The following is a 15,157-nucleotide window of genomic DNA, read 5'->3' as shown; positions in this document are numbered from 1 at the left end:
AATATTTTAAAATGTTTCTTGTTTTGCCCATAATTTACAGTTAGTTATTTTTTTGTATGAAATTAGTTCAAAGATATATGTTAAATAAAAATTAATCTAAATGGATGATATAAAAATAAAGGAAAATATGGAATAATTGGTAAAAAATTTGTTGATCGACACAGCCCCAGTTAGCATCAATTTATAATTACATCCATTTACATTTTAGTGATCGAGAAGATAGGGTCTTAACTTTAATATTTTAAATGCGGTCTGAAGAGCTCTGAAAAGACCTAGCTGACGATCAGTCTTTGTTTGAGTTGCAAAGAATGAGACCAAATAAAGTAGTTGACATAACTATTTTATCAAGTTCGGATTGAAATTTTTTTTAATTTTTATCGTTTTTCAAAAGTCAGGAGCAATAAATCAGAAAATAAATAACATAGTTATGAAAAATCTTAATTATTAGGCAGAATGTAGATGGTTCCAAGGTATGTATGAGTATAAGGAGAGGTTTTCTTTTTAGGACGAGGTCCAATTCGATCCTTGGATTTAGGTATGATCTAAAACCCGAATAGTGATATTCACTAGTTTCTATTTCAAGAATTGCTAAATTAAAAATCGCTAATTCCTTTCTTTATAAAAATTTTGAATAAAATAATTTAATTCAACTAAAAATTTCAATTCAATTACATTTAATGAATCCTCCAACAAAACATGAGCGCAGCTTCCAGTGGTATCATTTTTTGTTTCCTGTTAGTTTTTTCGCATATAAGAATTTAATGTTTAAAATAATAATATAATATATAAATATTTGGTAATCGAATAGGATTAACTAACATTTGTATTATGATAATATGTAAAATATATATGTTCATAAACAGAATTTTTTTAAACTGATGTTTTATGCAGATTCCACATTTTGCAAGAATCTCTAAGTTCGTTCAAGTCTACGTATTTTGACAAATGATTGTCTTCTTCAGCTGGTGAATCAACTAGTATACAATCGAGGAGATGTAACTTAGATGGAAGAAACATGTCAGTCTTTTTAAGGTAAGCCGATTTTATAGGAATCATTTGGTTTTTAAGTTTCGAACTTTCATCCGTGATATCAAAAACTTTAATCATTCGGGTCGAATCCTGTAAGTTTTTTTGTTTTGCCGCTTCAATGCAAGGCATAACCATATCATCGTGGGGAGGATAACTTTTCAACGATATATTAGACTCTACATTTTGCCTCACGTGGATGTTATTAATAATTTGTTTGTCAAATTCCTTGATATTGTCAGGGTCGTCAGGTTCATTGGGACAAAAATGGTTAGAAGATTTTGAAGAATCAATAACTCTTTTGTTAATGAATTCTATCGATTTATTGATGGGTGTTGTAGTTTGACTTTGTTGATCATTACCTCGTCCATCTATTACCAAGTCGTCTAAAGATATTTCCTTACCCGAATTTGGGTCTTGAATGACTATCAAATTTTTAGACTTTTTCTTTTAATTAATATTAAAAATAATTATTTTCAGTTTTAATTCAAAATAAATGAAACTCGTGCTGTAGCGGATTTTCGTAACCAGGACTTTAGTGAATAAGGCGAGACTTTAAAAAATATCGTTTATTAATACAGTTTCTAGAGGTAGATCAGATTTGGTCGATATCGGTCGAAATATATGCCGATCCGATTTTTAATAAAACCTATTATGGGAATAATATCTTATAGTGCTTACAAATTGAGAAAAACCGCTTAACGTCTAAGAAATGGCCTGTTGTTTAGATTGAGGTGGACATTTTTTTTAAATATGAAAACACAATAAACGCACAAAGAACGCTTACCAATTAGCGCGTTAACATCCAAAAAACATCATTTGAAATAAAACGCAAAACGCTTCAATTTATAGAGCACTATTATAAAATAGAACAATAAACCAAATTACTAATAAAATAAAGCTAATGAGATATTCCAATATTAAAAAAATCCACAAATTTTCTATACGTCATTTTGATATATCGGATCGGTCAATTTAACGATATCGGCTTCATATAAATATGAAGGATGGGCGATCTATCTAATAATTAAGAAATTGATAATCCCTAATTTAAAGTACTATTTTAAAGTTGAATAAACGGGAGATGTTACAAATACAAATGAGAAACATATAGCAATAAAAAATTTCTGAGACTGGATAAAAAAAACGCTTTAAAGGGAGAAAAGTTATAAATGGGAAAGTTACAAAGAGGTGATGCTGTATCATCTCATTAATATCGTTAGAACAATATTTTGCTGACCAAAAAAGGATGCAATTTTTTAAATTTAATAAAGCATAAGTTTTAGCATATTCTAGTTAAGGTACTGCAGTCAATTCTAATCCAAATAACAATTCCAAGAGACAGAACTCTTTAGCTTAAAGACCAGACACAGGCTCGAAGCTGAGACCGTGTAAAATAAAAACATAAAATTTATTATATTATAGAAATAGTATCACAAATAATTCGATATTTTTATTTAAATGGTGAAATATGCTAAATTGGAAGAAAAATTCTTAGTAGATGATAATATAAATATAGATACAAAACAATGTTTATGCTAGTTTTGCTACTTATGTTATGTATGGTATATAGAATATTTGAAGGAAAAGCACGTGAGGTCTAGAAGGATATAATGGATAGACGATTGATAAAATTAAAACTATAAAATATTTTCTCTTTTTATCAAAGTTATTAATTATATAAATGCCAAAACGTCCCCAGAGGAACTGTCCCTCTAAAATAATATCACTTTAAAAATCTGCGCTAGATCAGACTAAAAATAAGTAAAAATTACAAATTTGGACCAGGGGGGGGCATAAAGATAACATATTTTTACAAAACCCGGGGTGACAGGGGCGTATCTAGGATTTCATTTCGGAAACCGCCCATAAACAGCTGGAAAGCATATGCGATAGAGATCCGCAATATTCGGCCCATGGGCCGCGTAAAAAAAATTTAAATTATTAATAAATTTTGATAGAAGTCATAATCCATAAAGTGTATTGTTTTAAATTTAACCATTCCCCAATAATACAAATAGTTATATATTTTGGTGTTCAGCTACATATATTTCGGATTAGGCCTTGTATTTAAAAAAATTGAGCTGGGGAAACCTTAGTAAAAAATAGGGCTTCAATATCAAAAAACGGATCAGATCGGCACCGATATTAAGCGTTTTCCAAAAATATAGGATCGGACCGATACCTGTAAAAACTCGATCCGATCCGATCTTTTTACTTTTCTTTTTTTTTGTTTTTTATGTATATTTATTTTCCATTAATAATATTTTGTAAATAATTTTTTTTTTTAAACAATGCAAATGCACAACATCCCTTAAATTTTATTAATTTTTTAAAATAGATTTATAGTATTTTAAAAGTTTTTTTAATAAAAATGAAAGGTACACCCAAAATTTTATTATTTTAAATTTTTTTAAATAATAATCCCAATTGTATTATTTATACTTTGGAAATATTTCAAAGATAATTTTGCAAAATACTTATCTGCGGAATTCTAATTTCACGGTAGGAATAATGAAAAATTTATTGAATACTACCAAAATCCGTACAAACTTTTTTTTATTATTGTAGAAATAAAAAAATTAAATTAAATGCATAATTCGATTTTTTGCATAAAAAATATTGATTTCACATTAGTTTAAAGGTGGGTAGTGAAAAATCAATATAAATATCGGATCGGTTTTGAGCATTCGAATCGGATCAGTGAAAAATAAGTGGATCGGCACAGCCCTAGTAAAAAATTGGAAACAGATCGGGCCGGGTAAAAAATAACTTCCAATCGGGTCGGGCCTAAAAAATTAGCCATTTGCAGACCATGAGCGCGCACTGCGTTTGGTAAATAATAATCTTTATGTGGAGCGATATCGTGCTTTTCTAACACTAAATTCGTCTTAAATAAGTTATTATTGTAAATATAGTTTAAATGTTCAATCTTCTTTAATCATATTGATACAAATACCAACGATATATTATGTGTTCTATAAATCAGCAATCAATCAAATCAATTTATACAAATCAATCACTTTTCGGTTGACCTTTTCGATTTCGATAAGAAATCGTCGGCTGGTTATATATGTTTCCATTAGATTATAAACAAAATTTTAGAGCATTAGCAACTATATTAGCGGAGATAATCGGGGTTAAAAATCCAAAAAACGACTTTTTTTTGCTATTTACTGATGTTAAATAATTAATTTTTAATTTAAAACTAAATATGATCAAAAATTGAATCTAATATCAATAGCTAAGTTAATAATTGATAATTAAGGCGAAAACATCAAAATTATTTTTTTTAAAAATATGGGTCATCTTATGGTCAGTTGAAAACTTGAAATTAATATTTCGAAATGTATATGATCTCCGATTTTTAATTTTTTTAAGAAATATTATCCGTTTACTATTATTTTAATAATTTCTTTAACAATTAGCATGGCTGGATATTTATTTAAAAAAATATTGTGATTTTTATACTTTAAAAAAAATAGAGAGCGCTATATATGTTTTAATATGTTAAATTTCATTTCTTTTATTGATAAAATATTTTAATGTATATATATCATACTAAATCGATTACAATGTGCATTATATATATTTATTTGTAATTCAGATCATGAAATTTTTAAAATATTTACAAATTTTGCCTAATTAAGATAGTTTATAAATTAATTAAATTTACTTCATCTAAAGGAATACAAAGCCCGGCTAACTTGTGAGATTTCTTCAGGAGATAATATATATGTTCGACTGGTGGGAGTAGAAGGATTGACCAGCGAGAGAATATGAGATTTAGGCAACACTAAAATATCATCTTTCAGAGGAAATTTAAATAAGGTTGAAGGTTCACAAGGGTGTAAAAATCGGATTTTTACTTCTTCATGTGTATCATTTTTATCGATTATATATCCTAACCACCATTTATCATCATATACACATGTTACACCATTAATATTTTTAAATATAATTTTCTTATTTAAAAACGAAACTTGTTTTATATTATATTTTTTGGAATTAGAATATATTTTGGTTTTAAGTCTATTTTGATCAATGGGAATAACAATGTGAATTTTTTGGGTTCCATGTATGGGCAGTGCAGAATTAAATCTTTTACGAAGGGCTAATCCCCCTTCGATATATTCTTGATTGGATATATATTCAAATTGAATTACATTAATATTTTCTTTAGCATAATTATATAATTCTAATGGGGTTAGGATTTGATTTTTATTTGGCTTTAAAGACTAGCTCTGGCAACTATCTTTTGACAGTTTTTCCGATACCGTCATATGTATTTTTGCCGTGAGCAGCCAAGAAATGCCATTCGGCAGGAATATTAAAATCGTATTTATGAAGGCATATGTTCAGAAAGTTTTTGCGATTCTTGTATTGAGACGCGGCTTCATCTGAAAAATATATTATTTTTTTCTGGTTTAGAATTAAATTTGGCTGTTAAGAAATTAATAAAAATTTTTTGATAAAGGTGGACTGCACTAGTATTATGGCTTAATGATTCGGATAAAATAACAAAATTTATATTTTTTTAATTCTTCTCCAGATTTATAATATGCTACAAATGAATGTATAGTGGCCAGCACGTTGTTCCAATGAAATCCCTGAACTTCATCTAGTAAAATGAAGGAAAAATTATCAGAATAATCTAGAATTGTTAAAAATTCCTCATCTTTTAAATTTTCTTTGGAATTCTTCAAGAATAAACTTTGTTGTTTAGCTATAAACGAGTGACGCAGTAAAATTTGAACTTTTTCTAATATATATTCGACGAAATCATCAATGGACTTTATAATAGTTTCTAGATTTGCTCCATCCACCGTGATCCATTGTTTAAACGTGAAATATTCTATACAAATTCTCTGAAACAATTGGTATAATTGGCCCTTAAGAGATTCTATACCAGGGCATTGATCACATTGTTAAATAACATTTTGGCTGAGATGGATTACAAATAATTTGCGCCCAAAGATAGTTATAAGAATTTATACAGTAATCTTCTCCTGCTGTAATTTCAACTTTTACATTTGTCATTAATTAATTTCACATTCTGATGAATGGCGCAGACACAAACAGTGTGTGTGCCACTTTGGTCTAGGTTCGGCAAATTTAGAGAATCCAATTGATATATTTGCATATTCTTCCTTAAACATCTTGAATATTTCTTTAAGATTATTTAATATAAGTCTTTTTTGGGCTGGTTCTTTCTCGCCTTTAACAGATACATAATATTTTATTCCAGATATGAGTCGGCTTATTTCATCAGAACTATAATTTTGTTATTTTTATTGCTTAAAAATTTTTTCAAAATCTTCGAAATTTTCTTTATCTCTATTTTAATAATTGAAGACATTGACAATTTCATAATATTCTTCGCCTTGATGGGTATGACTTAGTCTGAAGGGGGGTGGGATATGGATGGATAGAGGAGGGAGGGGGGGGGGGGGGTAGGCCTGGTAATTAATGTGATTTTCGATTTTCCCTTAATGATTTTCCTGCACTCATTTAATCCTGCTTTTTTGTTCGTGTGCTAGTCGGATTTTTTAATTTACAATGAGATATTAAAAAAATTATTAAAATTTTTTATCCTGCGAATATCTCAGGGGAATAAGGTTTACAAAGTTATATAATCGAATTTTATGATATATTTATTATACATTAAAATATTTTTAATCAATAAAAAAAATGAATTTTAACATATTAAAACTATTATATATAGCGCCATCTATTTTATTTAAAGTATAAAAATTGCAATATTTTTTTAAATAAATATCCAGCCATGCTGTTGAAGAAATCATTAAAAAAATAGTAAACGGATAATATTTCTTAAAAAAATTAAAAATCGGAGATCATATACATTTCGAAATATTAATTTCAAATTTTCAACTGACCATAAGATGACCCATATTTAAAAAATATTAATTTTAATGTTTTCGCCTTAATTATCAATTATTAACTTAGCACTAATTATTTAACATCAGTAAAAAGCAAAAAAAAAACGTTTTTTGGACCTTTTATCTCCGCTAATATGGTTGCTAATGCGCTAAAATTTTTTTATGATCTAATGGCAACATATATAACCAGTCTACAACTTTTTATCGAAATTGAAAGGGGTCGGCCGAAAATCTTGATTTTTTTGCTCATTCCCGATTGCAAAATCTTAAAATTAGTAAAATTTTTGAAATTATGAAGAGATGCCAAACGGTATGTTATTTGAGTGGCTTAGTATGAAAATGTAAAGTGTTTTCAGAGGAAATAAGTTATCAATGTTCTACTTAAAAAGATTTTTAAAAATGAAAGAAAATATTTAAACAGAATTTGTAAATAAAATAAATGTGAACGAATTTTTCTTATCTTTAAAACTAGTGTTGTTAAACGGCTCGATTTGGGCCGATTTTTAAAAACGGCTAATTCAATATTTCATCCAGAAAAATATTACGCAAACCGGAAGATTTTGCTCATAGAAGGAACAAAGGTCTAGACATATATTATCGAAATTTCGAGGCTTAGGCAATATCTTTCTGACATTGAGTTAGCCGTTTTAAAAAATCGGCTCAAAAAGAGCCGTTAACAACACTATTTAAAACTGAAAATTGTAACATTTCCATTTTTATCAAGTTTGGGAGCCATCTCATTCTAAAACTGGTCCTTAAAAACAGTACTGCATGCTGGGCCAGTTTAAAAATAAATAAAAATTATATCGATTAATCATTTGAAGATGATATAACTGAATATAGGTTGGCACAAAATAATTTTGTATAAGTTGTACAAACCAGCCCATAACAATTTTTTTAGATGGAGAAAAAAATAAATTTTCCTTAGCTTAAAAATTTGCAAAATAATAGTCTAGCCCATAAAAAAAAATTTTTTATCACAAGTTCTCAGAGGGATCCAAATGAAAAAAACAGAGGTTGTTTTTTTTTAAAATTACTATTACAATCTTTATGGAAAATATAATCTATTAATTTTATCGCAAATTATTAAATTTCACATATCTTTATAATCTACCAATTTTATTAAATTTTATCTTTTACAAGGATATTTTATAGATTTTTTTAAAAAAAGGTTAAATTTTTTGGATTTTATATGACCAAATGTTTAAAAGTGGGGATTTATAATATAAAGAGGAATACCATCATATTTAAATATGCTTAACCCTTTCGCGCCCAGCGAGATCATTTGTCATCAAAATTTTTAATCAATTAATTTATATATTTAAAAAACTAATGGTTGCTACTTAGATACATGAATTAAAACAATATTTATTATTTCAAAGTTCAAAGTTAGGTATTTTACACGCCAAAATTTTATACTTTTACATCGATAACCATTCTATATAAATATATATAAATCAAAGGTATATAATGTTTTTATAATAGATTATTACTAGTATTTTATATTTAGTAAAAAAAAATTTAACAATAGCTATTATTTATATGATTTTTTGAAGGAAATCCAAATTGGTAACATTGGGATTTTATAATGTAATTTTTTCTATAAATTTTTTAAAATTAAATATTAAAAATATTATATAGCAAGAATTGAATATAGGTTATTTTCCATTTAGAAAGCCACTATAATATTTGCAACAAGTTAAGAAAGTATGATTTTTTTTTATTATACTTTTTTTAAATTTATAAATAATTTTTAGATGACCTCAAAATATATTATACCAGAGGGAGATGGTAAACAATATATTAGCTCAAAACCACATAAATGGGGAATTAAAATTTTCGCTTTATGTGGATCATCTGGAATGCTATATGATTTCTAAATATATTTAAGAAAATCCACAAATATAAAAAAAACTATGAAGGGAATTAGCGGAAATATCATTATACAACTATTAGAAACTGTTCCCTCACATGAAAATCATAGAATTTACATGGATAGCTTTTTTTTCTTGTTAAATTTAGCAGTTGCTCTCAAAGATAATGGCTTTATCATGTCGGGGGCTCTTATATTTAATCGATTATTGGGATGCCACCTGTATGATGATAGAATACTAAAGAAAAAAGGAAGAGGGTCCCTTATATCATCATTTATGGGAATAAATCCAATATCAAGAACAAGATGATAGGTATCTGATAAGTCTTTTCTTAATGTTGAAATTCCGGCCATAATTCAGGACTATAACGGTGGTATGGGTGGGCGGAGTTGTTCTCCATGATATGTTAATTGAACTCTACAAAACTAACATAAAATGGAAGCTTTTTTATATGCGAGTTTTCTTTCGTTTAATAAATTCCTGTTGTAGTAAATTCATGGTTGCTCTATAAATGCCATATAACAGAAAAATATTAAACATGTATCTATTTTAGTATTTAAAGCTCCGATAGCTAAAGGATTAATGATGGTTGGAAAGGAAAATGGTGAAAAAGAAGGTAGACCTACTTTGAAGATTGAAAAAAAGAAGGAAATTGAATAGTTTTCATCCAATCATAGAGATTAGATTAGATAAAACAGCCATCAACAGCTAGCAGACAAAGATGCAACTGCAAAAATGATTATTCAAGATTTGAATGTATAAAGTGTAATATATCTTTATGTTTAAATAAAAATCGCAATTGTTTTTTTTCTTATTCAAAATAAATTGTATTTTTTACATATGAATATCCCAATGATGACAATTGGCAACTTTTCATAATTCTATATATATACACTTTTTTAAATAAAAAACGAAAATGTTATATTTGTATCTTGTTTAACTCAGTTTTGGAAAAATAAATTTTTTTGTTCATGGGAAATATTTGGGCCGCAAAAGGGTAAAATATTTACAAATATAATAACACTAAATTTGAAAAAATAGGTTTAATTATAGATTAAAAAATATTATTATTTGCAGTTACAAATAATGTATAAAACATGTTAAAATATTTAGTATAAATTTTAATTTTAAAAATATTTTAACTTATAGATATGATTCACACATATATATAATCTAAAATGTAAAGGAAGAAATATTAAATATTTTTTCGTGCTATAAATCTTAGTAAGTGTAGCCAGAACATGCTAACATATAGCAACCAGCATATTGAAATTAATAGATATGTAAAGAAAACAGAAAATATATTTACAAAAGTTATAAATATCAGCTTAAAATATCTTATCATAATTTCAATCACAAAGTTATTTATGAATTTTAAAATATTTATCCATATCAGATCATAATACCAAATCAAATCAAAAACCTTTAGTAAAATAATATTTTTGCCTTCCATATTAAATAATTACCTGAACCTTGAGTGGTGGAAATCCAAAAATAGAATTTTTGTTGATGATAATATAAAAATATTATAATATTCAACAAAGACTTAGCTGTAACGCTTTGCCAAAAGAATATTATACTCATTTGGCTTCTAAATTTGAAAACAAGCTTGGGCTAGAAAAAGTTGGAAAATTAGTTTTTCATTTAAATACTTTAATAACATTTTATATTTTGTTTTTGTTCCATAGGCAGTTAATTAACCAAATTAGCCTGAAATTATAAAAAGGTCTAGAAACTGGTTAAACCCTTTTGATATTCTAACTCATTAAAATATTTTATAGGATTTGGGCAAATTTTAGATAGATTTGCTTTTTAGTTAATTTAGATTGAGATTTCCTTTTTTTATTGCTAATAAATTAGGTTTCCCTTTTGTTGAACAGGACACAGAACAAAATCATGGATACAACACTAAATAAAATTTATTGAAAAAATAAATTGTTGTTATATTTAAGTAAACATATACAAAAAAATTTACTATAAAAAACTACCACATTATATAATAAATAGGTGGAGATTAGTATTGTTAAATCACTTGATTTTAGTTTTGATCTTGATTTATTTAAAATCAGTTAGAATAAGGTGATTTTAATAACACATATATATTTTTCTGATAAATAAGCAAATTATTTTTAAAAATATTAAACTTTGCTAATTAATGAACTAAAATCATTATTGGTATTGTGAATATTATAAATATTGGTGTTGGTGTTTATGTAAGATGTTGAATTGGGAAGAATATCATTATATTCTTTAATAGGTTGAATATTAGAATTAATAAGATCCATAAAATTGGAATCATGATTTATGTAATTACAACTTTGTAAGTGTTCTTTTGGTATGTTGTAAATTTCATCTATAAGTTAATAAGAATATCACAATAAATAAATAAATTTACTTTTATTGATATCTGAATGGTATATATTTTCATAATAAGGATTATTTATAAAATGCTGAGGATGCAAATGATTATATTGAACATGACTATCTCCATATATTTCATTAATAGGGAATCGTGGTAAATAATATATATTTTCATTTGATTGAAACATTAGAGTAATGAATATTGGTAATAAAAAACCAGATTTATATAATTGGAACAATAATCAAAGAAAGGTAAAAGGTACTAAAATTTAAAAAAGCGCAGAAAATTATTTAACTTCACAAGATAAATATTTTCCTAAAAAAATTTTTGTTCGGTGACATAATAAAACAATATTACTATAAAAATTAATAATACTTAAAATCAAATTAACACTTGTATAGTCATGAATACGAATACACACATTAATTTTGAATGTTAAATAAAATAAGTAAATTTATAATTATGTAAATGTTTAATTAATATATGCTCAGGTGTTAATAAATTACTATTTGTGATATCTACACGTAAGTATATATTATAAAAATAATTATTTAACTAATGTAATTAATTAAGATCAATCATTAGTTTATATAGTAGGACAGTTAAATAATACAAATATTAATATTTTGGTAAAACTTTAAATTCAATATAAAAATATGAAATTATTTCAGGTAATCATTTTGTTCAAGTAATTTTTTTTATTAAATTCGACTTATATGTCAATTATTTTACTTATTGGTTCATCTAAGTTATTGTAACAGAGATCATACTCCTTGATAATTATAAATTCAGGTAAATAATAATATTTTCGATATATAACAAAATTATCGATCTAAGCTTTTAGTATCTTTATGAAATAAAACATTATTTTGAAAAGGCGCAATAACAAATAAGACATACTCTAGATACACTTTATAATTTATTTAATATTTTATTAAATTAAATTTTATATAAAAATGTCCTTATTAATTTCATCTGAATTCATAAAAAACAATGTAATGTAATTTTAATTTAAATTGTTTTAAACTTATGATTTATAATAATTTTAGTTATAATATAACAATCGTTTTTAATATTTTATATTGATACAGGTCAAAACAAATGATTTGAACGAAAAATATTTACGAATAATTAACAAGGACTTTATAAAATCCCAAAATAATATAAATATGAAGACCAATTTTGAAACAACTACAGTAATGCTACTTCTGGAAAAGTTTAAACTTATGCAAGATCGCCTAAGATCTCATATGAAAAACACAGATGAGCTCTATCACATGGCCCTGAGGATAACTGATAGAGTAACTCAACTAGAAAAACCAAAAAATTATGTAGGCTATCTAATTACTTAATCTTTATTATATTTAATTTTAGGTGTCAAAATCAGTGCAGACAATACCTTGTTTTATCAAAAATGAATATGGACCTGATAACCATTTATTTGAAATAAGAAACACTAATAATAACATAGAAAATTATAAAAATAATAATGTCTTATTATATTCAAATGAAGTTTCAAGTAATGTTGAAAACTACAATAATTTAAACATCAAAAATTTTAACCAAAATGCCTATAATAGTTTTAATTTATTAGAAGAAAACTTTCAAGTATATTTTTTTAAATAATATTTTGAAACTTATAATTTATTCAGAGACAAGGAAAGTTATCAAAAAAACCTGTTATAACATACCCAGTATTTGGTTGTAGGAAGAGAAGAAAAACTGTTAGATTAAAGGTAAATAAATATATTATACTTTATTTATATTATTTTCAAAGAAAAATGATGAAAATGTGCACATATTAAATACAGGATTGCCAGACAATTTATCAATAAGTATGTTTATTTATCCTATTCAATGGTACATTAAATAATTTAGATAATGCAAATTTTTATAACAATGCAAATGGCAATTTGGAATATAAACAAAACACTATTTCAGACATGGAATTATCAAGTCACGATAATGACAACATAAGCATCCAAGGAACTCCAATAAGTATACAAAAACAGATAAAAGTGGATTATGACAATTTTAAAAATGATTTATTTAACATTAAAGAAACTAATGATACAAATGACATCAAAATTATAAATGAAAAGCCAGGATCTCAATCTTATGAGTACCAAGACATGATTGAACGACAAAACCTCTTAAACAATGTTAATGTTATACAACTAAATGATTCACCTGCCAAGAGTATTAATAAATGTTTAACACAATCAGTGCCATCTAAGTACACAATGCTTTCATCTCAAGAAATGACACAAAACTTACCAAATTTAATCTCTCCAATAAATGGCTCAATTATTAACACCAGACCAAACAATAGAATTCACACACGTTCACTCCAATCAAAAGATTCAATTAAAGATACTAAAACTCTTGCAATTAATGAAAATTTTTCTAATTATTTAAATCCAATCAATAGTTTACCTCACATAATCAATCTTTGTAATGAAGATATCAATCTGAATAATAATAAAAATGACCAAATATTTAATTCATTTGATAATCCATCTAAAATTAACAAAATAAATATGTGTAGTGATTTGAAAATTGTTGATGATATACAATATTATACTGAAAGGGGTGTTAATCATATTGAACAACAATCGTTAGAAAATAATAGAAAACGAGGACCTGCCAAATTTAAAAACAAAATAGCTCTCTTTAGAAATAAAGTTGCTCTCAATCGCAAAAATAAATTTACAATTAGTTCATTTAATGATATTAACCAAGCCAATGACTTCATTGATTTGGAGTACCATCAAATTGCTGATGATGCACATCATAATATTTCCTTGAACAATAATTCATCTAAATCCAAGAGCAATAATTCTGCTTGTAAAGTTAAGAACAACTTAGTCATTAATCAGCAAAATAAAGAAACAGTATCCAAACAATCTGCTCTAAACATTCCTATCAATAATGGTAAGATGTACAAGTGCAAGACATGCAAAAAGCGTTTTACTACTCCCCATGGAAGATCAATTCATTTTTCCATTATGCACAAAAAGGTTTCAACAACTAATGAAACTGAATCATCTTTTGATGTTAAAAAACGCAAGAAAAGATCTACCTCAGTTAACCCTTCTAAATCTGAATCAAAGACAAAAGATAAATTCATATATAGGGCTAATGAGATTAAAACGAAATCGCAACAATATTCACAATCATTAACCCTAGAATCACTCAACCATTTAAATATAAATGAAAATAATAAAATAGGTGATAATATAGTTATAAATGATAATTATTATCCTTCCTCAAACACTGTAAATAAAATGAACATTTTTACAGCTCCTAATCTTCAAAATATTTTAGCTACAAATATTGATATTAAAAGTTTAGCTAATTTGAATGTGTCAGAAAGTTCCCTCAAAAGAACACTAAGCCTTTATTAAAAGTTGAGAATTACTATACAAATTCCATTAAAAGGGTTGATAAGTTTAATATGACTTATTTCGTAAAAATATTATATTTGTAATAATTTATTTTTTATAAGATCATTCATAATAGAAAAATGATTATTTTGGGGATATATTTTATTTGTTTTATATATTAATAATGTAGAATGTAAGTATTCGAATTTATATATAAAAATTTATACCCTATGTTTGAATGTAAAACTCAAGTTTTTATATAGTAATGCGCTTTTTTGAATATCTTTTATAGTACATCACATGCATCATTTTACCTATACTATATAATATTATATATAATAATGAATAAACATTCATTTAATATATTCAGTTGTTTTTCTCTTAAGTCTATTATTTTATTACATGAATTAGTTTCCTTAAATATTTATAAATTAATAAACATAATAAGTATGAAATAAGGTCTAAAATTTCCTATATTGAGTTTTAATTTTAATAGATATTTTATTTGTAGCATTATTTTAAGCTAGATGGTCATGTCCTAGGCCGACTTATTACTAAATAACCAGCTATTTAGTATCGACTAACCAAAGAAAAAAACGAGAATAAAAT

General features: G+C 25.8%; 1 protein-coding gene across 2 annotated transcripts; it reads left to right on the top strand.

Moving 5' to 3' along the window:
* The first annotated feature begins 12,090 nt into the window (after window positions 1-12,090).
* On the top strand, window positions 12,091-14,851 carry LOC135926126 (putative uncharacterized protein DDB_G0282133). Of its 2 annotated transcripts, XM_065461823.1 has the most exons (7): window positions 12,091-12,157; window positions 12,254-12,493; window positions 12,537-12,770; window positions 12,815-12,898; window positions 12,940-12,997; window positions 13,041-13,160; window positions 13,224-14,851. In XM_065461823.1, the coding sequence occupies exons 1-7, from the start codon at window positions 12,119-12,121 to the stop codon at window positions 14,567-14,569; spliced, it is 2,121 nt and encodes a 706-aa protein (XP_065317895.1). In that variant the 5' UTR covers window positions 12,091-12,118; the 3' UTR covers window positions 14,570-14,851. The 2 variants fall into 2 exon arrangements, with proteins under 2 accessions (XP_065317895.1, XP_065317894.1); XM_065461822.1 differs by having other exon boundaries at window positions 13,041-14,851.
* Window positions 14,852-15,157: the final 306 nt, after the last annotated feature.

This window comes from Gordionus sp. m RMFG-2023, chromosome 3 (assembly GCF_954871325.1).
Source record: "Gordionus sp. m RMFG-2023 chromosome 3, tfGorSpeb1-WG-v2, whole genome shotgun sequence".
In the NCBI taxonomy this organism is placed as follows: domain Eukaryota; kingdom Metazoa; phylum Nematomorpha; class Gordioida; order Chordodea; family Parachordodidae; genus Gordionus; species Gordionus sp. m RMFG-2023.
The sequence above is the reverse complement of the archived record's forward strand: the minus strand, read 5'-3'. Positions and strand labels throughout refer to the sequence as shown.

What these genes read in the sequence shown, in the direction of transcription:
- LOC135926126 (XM_065461822.1), top strand. Translation starts at nt 12,119, where the DNA reads ATGTCCTTATTAATTTCATCTGAATTCATAAAAAACAAT. An exon ending in TAGAAAAACCAAAAAATTAT is followed by an intron (nt 12,494 to 12,536) that starts GTAGGCTATCTA and finishes ATTTAATTTTAG; the next exon opens with GTGTCAAAATCAGTGCAGAC. An exon ending in TATTAGAAGAAAACTTTCAA is followed by an intron (nt 12,771 to 12,814) that starts GTATATTTTTTT and finishes TAATTTATTCAG; the next exon opens with AGACAAGGAAAGTTATCAAA.